Source organism: Zea mays, chromosome 3 (genome assembly GCF_902167145.1).
Source record: "Zea mays cultivar B73 chromosome 3, Zm-B73-REFERENCE-NAM-5.0, whole genome shotgun sequence".
Classification (NCBI taxonomy): domain Eukaryota; kingdom Viridiplantae; phylum Streptophyta; class Magnoliopsida; order Poales; family Poaceae; genus Zea; species Zea mays.
In genome coordinates, this window is record NC_050098.1 from 216,090,662 (window position 1) to 216,102,253 (window position 11,592).

The 11,592-nt window shown below is 46.1% G+C and overlaps 2 protein-coding genes across 2 annotated transcripts; one reads left to right on the plus strand and one right to left on the minus strand.

Moving 5' to 3' along the window:
* The first annotated feature begins 3,822 nt into the window (after positions 1-3,822).
* On the plus strand, positions 3,823-4,859 carry LOC100192072 (uncharacterized). Its single transcript, NM_001137495.1, has one exon. The coding sequence runs from the start codon at positions 3,905-3,907 to the stop codon at positions 4,652-4,654; it is 750 nt and encodes a 249-aa protein (NP_001130967.1). The 5' UTR covers positions 3,823-3,904; the 3' UTR covers positions 4,655-4,859.
* Positions 4,860-5,882: 1,023 nt separating this feature from the next.
* LOC103651380 (CBL-interacting protein kinase 17) lies at positions 5,883-8,473 on the minus strand. The gene is made up of 4 exons (XM_008677006.4): positions 7,122-8,473; positions 6,563-7,031; positions 6,289-6,398; positions 5,883-6,203 (listed from the first exon to the last, which is right to left on the minus strand). The coding sequence occupies exons 1-2, from the start codon at positions 7,381-7,383 to the stop codon at positions 6,688-6,690; spliced, it is 606 nt and encodes a 201-aa protein (XP_008675228.1). The 5' UTR covers positions 7,384-8,473; the 3' UTR covers positions 5,883-6,203; positions 6,289-6,398; positions 6,563-6,687.
* Positions 8,474-11,592: the final 3,119 nt, after the last annotated feature.

Consider the following 11,592-nt stretch of genomic DNA (forward strand, 5'->3'; position numbering starts at 1 on the left):
GGGGTCCCTTTTATAGCCCCAAGGCAGCTAGGAGTCGTTGAGTGCATTCCAGGAAGGCAATTCTTGCCTTCTGTCGCCTGGCGCACCGGACAGTCCGGTGCACCAACGAACATTGTCCGGTGCGGATTTCTTTCCTTCTTTGGCGAAGCCGACCGTTGGCGCTTTGGAGCCGTTGGCGCATCGGACACTGTCCGGTGCACACCGGACAGTCCGGTGCCCCCTTCCGAACGTTGGCTCAGCCACGTGTCTCGCGCGGATCGCGCGGCCGACCGTTGGCCCGGCCAACCGTTAGCTCACCGGACAGTCCGGTGAATTATAGCCGTACGCCGTTAATCACTTTCCGAGAGCAGCAAGTTCGTCTGAGTCAGCCTGCACCACCGGACACTGTCCGGTGCACCCAGACAGAGCTGACTTTGGCTGAACAAAGTTATCTTTAATTTCAATTTGATTTTTCCTGTTTCTAGCACTTAGACACAATACATTAGTCTCTAAAACAATGTACTAAGTCTGAGAAACATACCTTTATACTTGATTTGTACTTTGTCCACCATTTAACACTTAAGCACTTGTGTTGAACACTAAATCAGCAAAATACTTAGAAATGGCCCAAGGACACATTTCCCTTTCAGTTGTACATACCCTTAGTACGCATGTCAAGTTGGAGGAAAATTTAATCAACTTAAATAACGTGGTTTAGTGGCCACCTATTGAGAAATGGAAATTAGGGAAGACTGAGCCACACGCGTGTGCTGAGCTTGGCTTGACGTATCAAGTCTGTAGGCTTTCAACGAATGGTAATGGATGCATTCGAATTCATGGCGTTAGTTACTATTAATGACTAAATTATTTTGGACATTTCTGATAACGGTAGATCCACCTTTCCGTGCACAGAAGTTAGAGTTAAGCAGACCTATGATTCTTAACTTTGTTTCTCATCCTTTCAAAACCGATAATTGAATACTATCAATAGAGGCATGAAAAACAAGTAAGCCCAATTAATAAAAAATCAATGTGACCTAAATCAATTTGTCTATGCAAAACACACATTAATTATAATAATCTAGTATTGCATTAATCACCAAAACCCAATTAGTAGCTTAGATGCTTTCAGTCTCTCTCTTTTGGGTGATTGACGACAACACAACGTCGAGTATGTGAAAGAAAGATTTAAGGTTTTCAAAGTACTTGATCTGCATGAACTTGTGTCGTTAAAACATGATGTTAGTGCAAGTTCATATAAATCAAGTCCACAACATGTGCTTTTATAAGAGAAAGGTTAAGCACATGTACATGATTAAATAAGCTCGTTTGAATCAAATATTATAAGAAATATCACAAATGAGCAAGTGTGACATGACATAATATAAAGGGAGTAGCACATGCCATGATATATCATACAGATGCAAATGTAAAGTATTATACAATGCATAAAGAAAATATGTATGCAACATATGAAGATATAAGAGTATTACACATAATGGTAGCAAATCATCCACCTATCACTCTCCCTATCCTCACATACTTCCCTCTCCCTCTTTAGCCGCAAGCACCCAAAACTACAAAACCTAAGGGCTCTCTAAAGGGGTCAACACAGTCATGTCAGACGCTGAGGTGTGCGGAGAAACCTCAAACTACATGAGTAGGGTATCCTCACATGTGCCGGAAGAAGGTAAAAACATGTAGGTTCTAGTTTGTTTTTTAGTTATTAATGCTAACATAAGGTTATTATGACTAATATGTGTTTTGCAAACATAAGGTAAGTTATGGTCACAATAATGCATGATGATTGGGATCGAGAAGTATCCATGCCTTTGTTGATGGATATTGATGATTAGTTTCTAAAGGACTATGCACATGTCGCGATTGTAAAAAGACTAAAACAATGACCATGTCTATAGAAAAATGTAGCAACATATAAACATCAAACTAGTTTTATTAAATTTTACACGAATTATATTTTGATATGCATTTTGTTTGAAGATCACCTAATTTGTTTCATTTAAAAATGGTTTGAACGACGAATTTTAGCTTATACAAAGCCAAAATGAGTTATAACTTGATACTCCCTCCGTTTCTTTTTATTAGTCGCTGGATAGTGCAAAATTGCACTATCCAGTGACTAATAAAAAGAAACGGAGGGAGTATGATGTACTACTACGTTGTCCTTGGTCTCCTGCGCTGCTATTTTTGTTTCGTGTCTTGAGTACAGGTACATACTGCATTAGTACAATACCTTCTGTATATTTTTTAAAAATTAAAAACATTTCCTAGTCCCGTGACTGTTACAATCTAAGACATGTAAAAGTCAACACATAGCTCTTGAAATCTTGATCCTGACGCCTTTGCGCGTGCATAACTGTATTGCGGGTCGTGGCCATTGAGCCACAAGCCCACATGAGAATGTACAATACAACCTAAAAAATAGCCCACAAATCGTAAGACGGTAAGAGCAACAACTCTATAATCAAATACTCTTTAACATTTTTAAATAATTAGGAGTAGAAATTTTAATGAAATACTCTCTAACCGTTTTTATTTAGTTATCTAAATATAAGTATCTTCTGCTTCGGATTTACAAGAATAAGATCGCTAGCAAATATAAAAAATAAACTAGTCAGATACCCGTGTATATATTGCTATAATTTCAATATATCACATTATATACTTTGCTTTAATAAAACACAAAAAATATGTATTCTATTTGTTAGATGAGTGCAAATATGGAGCCAACAACCAAAGTTTGAACCTTTACTGCTCTATAATTTTACCTTATTTTTGTATATAACGAGAAAGGAAAATGGCGACCATGAAAATCGATGCTTTATATAATAGAGAAAAGAGAAATTTCTTCTATATTTAAGATATAAAAAACTGTTATAGAGTAAACATATAAAAACGACTCTTACAAAAAAAACTCTTTAGACATGCTGCAACGGCCACTATCAGAACGTAGTGATCCATTGGATCACGATTTCAATGTTTCTTTAAAATTTAAGTGAACCTTTAATTAATTTAGTTTACAAATGAGTACAAATAAAACTTGATACTCCCTCTGTCCAGAAATGAAGTCGTCTGACTTTTTTTATGTTAAGTTTGACTGGTTTGTTTTATTCAAAATATTTATGAAGACTGAGAAAAAATCGGTTGATAGTTAAAGTAAATTGTATGTTAAACTAAATCAGAATAAAAATAAATAATAATTATAAATTCTTCTAAATAAGATGAGTCAGTTAAATTTAGTCTCAAAAAGTAAAAACGATATCCTTTCTCGAACCGAGGAGAGAGTATTAATAAATAGTTAAAATGTTGAGTACCGCCCCTATCATCCGTTCCGTGCGACCCCGCGATTGCGTCATTGCGGAACCGTTTGTCCGTGGCCGCCGCCGTTCACGCGTCGGCGTCACATGAAGCGCCAAGAACTTGCCGCCAGGCCACCACCAATTCACCATTTATCATCGTGCACCACCTGGACAGCGTGCGGACAGGCAGTAACACGTCTTCTCCAGCGAGGTGTATCCATTCCACCCCTCGCCGCGCCCCGGCACCGAGCCGGACGGCGGACGCCCTGGACCTCATGTCCTCCTGCTCACGTAATTGGAGCAACGGCCATTATCTGCTCCGTCGCGCACGCATGTTCTCATATTCCACGCGCCCCCGCCGGTCGTAACCACCGGGCAACCACCGCCCGGCTCACTCAGTACGCCCCGCCCCACCACCAGCTCAGCTCCAGCCGTGCGACGCTGTACCCCGCCCCCGCTTTCAGCCGAGCCCCTATATCAACCAACCCCACCACTCTCTACCCTCTGTACCCATCGCTCACTACGCGACCGCTAGCTACTCCGATCGGATCCTGACCACGCCCGCCTACCAGGCCACCACCACCACCACCACCCACAAATCCCCAATGGCGAGGCGCATCGCCGTGGCGGCAGCGTTCCTGGCGCTGGCCGTGGTGGCTCCCGCCGCGCTGGCGCAGGCTCCCGGGCCCGCGGCGACGCCTAGCGGGCCGCCGAACGTGACGGCGATCCTGGAGAAGGGCGGGCAGTTCACCATGTTCATGCGGCTGATGAAGGAGACGCAGCAGGACACGCAGCTGAACAGCCAGCTGAACAGCTCGTACGCCAGCAGCGGCGGCGGGTACACGGTGTTCGCGCCCACCGACAACGCCTTCAACAACCTCAAGCCCGGCACGCTCAACTCGCTGACGCAGCAGCAGCAGGTGGCGCTGGTGCAGGGCCACGTCCTGCCCCAGTTCTACAGCATGGACTCCTTCCAGACCGCCAGCAACCCCGTCCGCACCCAGGCCTCCGGCCGCGACGGGCCCTACACGCTCAACATCACCGCCACCGCCAACAACCAGGTCAACGTCTCCTCGGGCGTCGCCGAGGTCACCATCAACAACGCGCTCAGCGCCGTCAAGCCCCTCGCCGTCTACTCCGTCGACAAGGTGCTCCTGCCCCTGGAGCTGTTCGGGGCCAAGGCGCCCGCCGCCGCGCCCGCCGCGTCCCAGGGGAAGCCCAAGAAGGGCGGGTCCTCGGACGCTCCCTCCGGGTCGGCCGGTTCCGACGACGCCGCGCCCACGGGCGCCGCCGGCGCCAGGGTCGTCGGCTGGAGCTTCGCCGGCCTCGCCGCCGTCCTTGGCTGTCTGTTGTGAGAGTGAGACCGTGCGTCGTTTCTAGGGACGGACGGACGACAAGCTAGTTGAAGATGAGAATGCTATGCCCGGGTTCCCTTCCCCTTCTTTCTCTCTGTTTATTTAAACTTCTTTCATCTCGCTAGTTTCTTTAATTTGTACTATTGGTGGTTTGTAAGATTGGCTTATGTGATTCAATTTATGCGCCTGCCGCTGTTGATACTGCATCACTAGTCTTGAGTCATTTGTGGGTACAAAACTACAAATCCTTGTAAGAGGTCACATCCAGTGATCCATCATTTTCTTAGCTGCAGTGAAACGTGGTGCTTTTCTCTTGTTCGGTGGGACACAATGATCCAGAAAATTGACGCAACGTTTATTAGTTGGTCCAAATGTGTTCTCTGATTGATGGCATTAGACGTTAGTTTTCGGTTTTGGATTTATCAACGAATGGGGGTCAGTCAGGCTAGTAATGGAGTTGGTTGGTGCTGGTGGAACGGAGCGCAAAAGGTTTGGGCGAGCACGTGGTGCCAGGTTCGCTCGTTTGGTAATCAGTCGATTCTTCTTCCACTCAGGTACGGAGTACTCTGCAATGCAGGCTGCAGGGTCTTCGGTTGAATGCATCTGGTTTTCTGCGAAGCAGAAACTTTACCCAAATACAGTAGATTCAAATTGGGAAGCAAATCGATCAAATGGTATACCCAAATAGATTCCAAACAACGATACACGAATTATGAATTTATGATCGTCGATGGCCTGCTCTTGCTGGCTTGTTGCTCAGCTAAGACGCAGATCGTACCGTAGCCAATCCTGCACCAGGCATCTCTTCTCTGCGCTGTCATGGACTCAAGCGGGAGTATATACAAGTTGCGACGCGTCACTACTCTCAATCATCAGCGGCCAGCTAGCAGTGTCGGTACACTCCGTTTTGCTCAGCACGGACGATTGATTATCCAGCACGCATAGCTGGTAGGTAGGAGCCACTTTGGCACGGACCACCGGCGCTTTCATTTGATTCTTCTGATTTGACTAGGTGAGTGCCCGTGCGTTGCAACGGCAACTTATAAATATCATGATAACTTATATACAATAGGTAAATGTCCGTGCATTGCTACGAATAAAAATGTTATGATAAGATATATACAAACAATTGATCTCAATGCTATTTATATAAAAAAGAAAAAGAGTCGATCAGACGTCTTCTCACACAAATAGCTACATTTGCACGTGATATAATCCCAAAAAAGATATATCAACCTAGACAATATCACAAAATAGATTATTCCAATATTTAAACAAAACAAAAATGGTACAGATCACGCATTTGACGCAAGCTACCTTATATATTTCATTATCATTCACGATAAAATATCTAGAGCACTTCCATGCTTGATAAAGTTTGAAATGTATTCACAGGGAACATATTAGTATGTCTGTCTTTGTCGACACTCAATCGAATTGTTGATCCAACTTAGAACCAAAAACTATAACATGACATCCACTAAAAGATACCCATTAAGCCATGGATGCCTTCTTCAACTTGGCGAGCTCTTGCCTGATAGCACCACCCCTTTGTTTACATAAAGAAAAAAGTGTGAGCGAGCAATAGAAACAGTGCCAACACGAACTAAACATTTGATAGCGAGGTTCCTGACCTCGATCTTTGCCAGCATGACTTTGAACCTATCAAAGTCATCAAGTGCTGCTCTCCTCTTCTAGAAAATCTGCTTATGCCCATGAGTTGTCTCCTACTTAGTCTTCACATCTGAAAAAAAATAACAAAAGATCAACTAAGTGTCACTATTCTATTATGGGCACGACACCACGCTACTTGGCCAATTCAAAAAAAAATGCATAAAGTGCTACCAAATAGTCATATAACGATGTCACCAAACAACAGTGGAACAGTGACAGGTTCAGATTGCTTACAAGTCATCATCTCTTGAACTGTAAGTAGCCCTTGAAACTGATCTTGGACACTGCTCGTAAGGCTCATACGCGCAACTGAGAAAACTGAATCTGACACAACTTAAGCGGTGTCTCCCTTGTAGCCTTTAAGCTGTGTCTCCCTTGTAGCCTTGACGCAACTGACAAAACTGAATCTGCTGGCCCTTGTAGCCTTTAAGCGGTGTCTCCCTTGCCCCAGGCCTCACAGCTTCGTCTTCATCAGTCACAACTGAATCTGACAGCTCTTGCTTCCGGCCAGAGCAACTGAGAAAACTGAACGAGTGTCTCTTCAACCTAGCATATTTTCTCACTGGACAAGGTACAAGTTTGAATCTGATCTCCACATTGCACCCAAGAACGTGCTGTAAAGAGCACTCTATTAGGCTTTGCATTTTCTCTGCTCTTGATAGGTGATCTGGGTGTCCGAAACCAACTTCTGCTATGGCCAGCTCTGAGAATTTGTACATACTGTGCATCATTTTCAGCACAATCCATATATGAGAGATTAAAAATTCAATTCAGATGGCATATTTGTTTTTACCTTCGGTAACATGAACCGATGATAAGAAGCCTTCGGGGTGGAACTGGTCGGCGACCACCGAGAGGCCGAAGTCGGAGACCTTGAGGTCACCGCGCTCGTCGACGAGGAGATTCTCGGGCTTGAGGTCGCGGTGGAAGACGTCGTGGGCGTGGCAGAAGCCGACGACGGAGATGAGTTGCTGGAAGTACCTGCGCGCGGTGTCCTCCTTGCGGCGGCCCTTGGCGACGCGCGCAAAGAGCTCCCCGCCGCGGACGAACTCCATGGCGAAGTATCACCCAACTAAATTGAAAAGAATGGTACAAAAATGAGTTGTTGTAGGTATCACATACAGGTAGTTTAAAATGAGTTGTCCCAGCCTCCGAGTGCTCGTGGGACCTCGAGCACATGTGCGCCGCCGGGTTAGCAGGGAAGCAACACTGGGTTGTCACAAGCCACACGACAAAAAAAGACAATTTATTAGTTGTCCAAGTTCAAAAATTCTGAAGAGAAGTACTCCTACTGGCAAAAGAATAGAACTGGAGTGCAGGATTGGCAGGCAACCAGGTTGTCAGGTAGAGATGACCAAAAATGTGTAAAGCGGCTTGGCCTTAGTGGAAAATAATTAGCATTTAGGCATGGAAATATACTGGATTTTAAGATGACAGGGGTATGGAGTGTGTTGTCTTGTAAACAGAGGGTTACAAGACCATAAATGTGCAGAACTAATCAGCATTGTTTTGCGATTGTAGTTCTAAAGAACTAATCAAAGTTGTCATGCATAAATGAAAATGGATGTCTTCTGTTTCTGTGTGACAGTGAATAAACCAAGCATATGACATATTGGCTTGCCTACCAACAAATGACTACTTGTAGTTTCCACTTTCCTGAGATGAGATGTGTACTGAACAGAATAACACAAATACAACATGTAATATTGAAATTCCATAGTGTGGTTCCTCGGGGGGAAATCCATAGTGTGGAGTAAAAGTGTTTTTTGTTTGTTTGATATATAGCTACGACGTCTCAATATGCCATGCAGATAACAACAGAAATGGGGCTTGGATTAGAGTCAGCATGCTTTCTAAAAGCTTGGATAACAATAGTTCTCATTACACCTTAATCCCGTGGTCCTAATGCTATATAAATAAACACAAAAACTCCTCAAATCTGGAACTCGTCCAATGTCACGTGAATAAGATATGTTGGTCTAACGCTCATCTCCCAGTAATCTACAGGTTGCAGTTTATATCTAAAATCTGCAGTTAAATATGGTCCCAACTTGACAGCTTGCAGTTTACATGTGATCTGTAGGTTGTAGTTTACATCTAAGACCTTGTCAACCGTTTGTTGTTGGATGAGATATATGATCCTAGAAGCATTCTCAGTTCGCACGACAGAAGGAAAATTTCATCTGGAGAAGGGAGTGAACGACCTCTGCTCTGAGGGAGGTTCAGTCGAGGCAACCAGTCAGGAGATCTGGATAGGTAAAGGGTGACTGGGTGGGAGAGAGCTCTGCAGCGCCGGGGGAGAGGGAGTGGCAAGGAAGACGGATGGAGCGAGGGAGAGAAGAGGGAAGTAGCGAGGTGGGCAATGGAAATTAGTGTTTTTACATGTCAATGTATTTTATCATATTGATTCCGTAGCAACGCACGGGAATACCCCACAACTCTATTGTTGTGATGCATCTCGAGACCAACTAACCAAATATTTGACGCACACTTAACATGTAATGGATGAATGAATATATAATCCAAAGATCATCAGAAGGTCAGATAAACATAAAAATATCCATCTGTCACCTATTTACTGCAACTTAATCCTAAAGATAAACTTAAGCCTATAGTTCTAAATACCATACTAACCTACCATTTGTATGTGTCAGAACAAAAACAATCAAGAAATTTATCTAAAATCCACGGTAGGTATTTTCAGGAAGTAAAATGTGTTAAAGAGGTGTTTCTTGAAAGTCAATTCTATCAATCTAAAACTGAAAATAGCATTGTATGTTATATAAATCCACCGTTTGGGCAAAAGGTTAAATAGCAAGGCATCCAATTGATGAAATCACTCACACAATAGAAGGGAAGTAAGTAATTTAATTTACCTATTCTTTTCCTAGTTGACTTGCTAAAACAACACCAATAATTTTTTATGGAACCTGAAAGTAAGATCAATCCTTGTCAGTCTAGAACCTTCATGAATAGTACAATATACTAAAAAACATGGAATAACTTAACATATTCAAAATCACTTTTTTTAGAATGGCTTGGTCAACATTGATTGTACTATAACTTTTTGAAGTTTATCCACTACCTATGCAAATGCACAATCTGCAAAGTTATTCCATGAGAACATAAAGCCAGAGTTTGCTAAATACACGTCGAAAAAGCATGCTATTAGTCAGGGATGGCCGCCCTTCCGTCTCCCGCCCTTCCATCTTCCGCCCCTGTCCCTTCCCCTCCCGGCGCCAACCTCTCCACCAGCCTCACGCCGGCATCCACCCCGGACCCGGCGGCCACCCCGTCGTCTTCCACCCCACTGGTGTCGGGACCCGACGCTCCTTGCCGCCCAACTTCCCATGCGGCCAAGATATCTTCCTCTCCTGGCGTATTCATCCACCGCAGCCCCCTGCCGGTCTTCAATCTGAAGCCGGCGACCACCTCCGCCCACCACGTTCCGGCGCCAGGATCCTCCACCCACCACGTTCCGGCTTCCCAGACTGGACGCTCAAAATCCCAGAGATGGACCGACGCCAGTGATTACTCGTTATCCTCTGGCGGCTCTAGTCTGGCACCAGATTCCTACAAAAGCGGCTGTGTTGTCCTGCTCTAAGAGCACAGTTCCCCGTTCTACGTCGGACGCACGGTCGCCAATCGACGGTACGACGACGGTAGACGCGCAGAGGTGTCGTGCCAGAAGCCTGTTGTGAAGCTAGACTCTGCTGCGGGCGGGTGGCAGTTGGTAAAGAGTAGGAGAGCGCGACGTTCTGAGCAGGTTTCTCGTCGTAGGTCCCTAGTGGATCTCCGAGGACGATGCTTTAACTGTCTGTCCTTCTCCCACCGTGCTTCTTCTTGCTGGCGGCCTACTCGCTGCTTCAAGTTCGGCCACCGCGCAACTCTGTGCTCGGTTCAGACTGTAGCTGTGAAGAAGGCGGCAGGGCAGCAGCGAGACCAACAAGGGTTGCGTGTTCCGGTGTGGCAGCGGCTGTCCGGAATGGATGGACCTGGCCATCAGGATCTCTAGCGAAAAGGATCTGTGTGGAGGCGGATCACCCCGTCACAGTCGGCAGCAGGGACTGAGAGTTCCACACAGCCGGCCCTGATGGCTGCCTCTAGTGGTGCAACTGCCCCGGAGTTGCGCAGCATGAGGAAGAGGCGACGTGCTAAGCGCCGGAGGGGAGGTGTGGAGCAGGTGCTTCTTCCGCTACCTCCTCCTTCGGATCATGATGCCCCGTTGGTAATGCAGGAGGAAGCTGGAAGTGATGAATCTTCTGTGGAGCCTACTTGCGTTCTAGAACTCTCTATTGGAATGGCCCAAGAGGAAGTGGCACTCCGACGAGCTCTGTACGTCATGGTGGTTGGCACCAGACCAAAGGTTCTTGGCGCTGAGGTTGTGGAGGAAGTGGCACGTTGTTTCGGCATAGATGCTGATTCTTTGGCAATTCATCAAGCCATGCCCGAGGACTTTCTGCTATTCCTCCCTAACGAAGACACCGCCACAAGGGTTTTCAATGAAGGCAAAGTTTTCAGAGGGCCTCGTTTCAACTTGCAGTTCAAGCGGTGGTCGCGGTTTACGCATGCAACGGCGGGGGCTCTCCCATTTCTGGTCGACGTTCAGATTTGGGGGATCTCGGCTCATGCATGGGCAAGATCAACGGCGGAGCACCTCCTGCATGATTCTTGTTTGGTTTCAGATATCCATCCTGCCACAGCCTTGAAGTCAGACCTCTCGTCCTTCAAGCTGAGGGCTTGGTGTTTTGACCCAAAAAAACTCCACCGAAACATGAAGCTCTACATCGCTGAGCCTGGGATGGTGACAAGTGAGAAGCGGTGCTTGTCATACAATATTAGTATGGCGGCCTTTCCGGTTGATGCTTCGTCGGGGGCTGAGGACTCTCCTCCCCCCCCCCACCGGCTGATGGCACGCATCCAGATGGAGACAATGAACGCCATCGACCGGATTCCCCGTCTCGGCATCCTCGTAAAGGCGCCGGTCAGCGGCGATCAATTCATCTTCGTCTGGGTCTACAACAGACAGAGGGATGTGGATGGGGCGCTGCGACGCTTACGAACGCAGATCCATTCATGACAGGCGCTTCGGGATGTGATGGGCTTGAATTGTACCCTGAGACTGGGCCGCTGGACCTGGCAGTTCATGCTTCACCCCTGCATGACAACTTGAGTGCGGGGCTGTTTGAGCTGAATGGGCCAGGATCGCCCCAGTCTACACTTGTATCGGGTTCTGGGGACATTACTGGAGGTGACATGTTGAA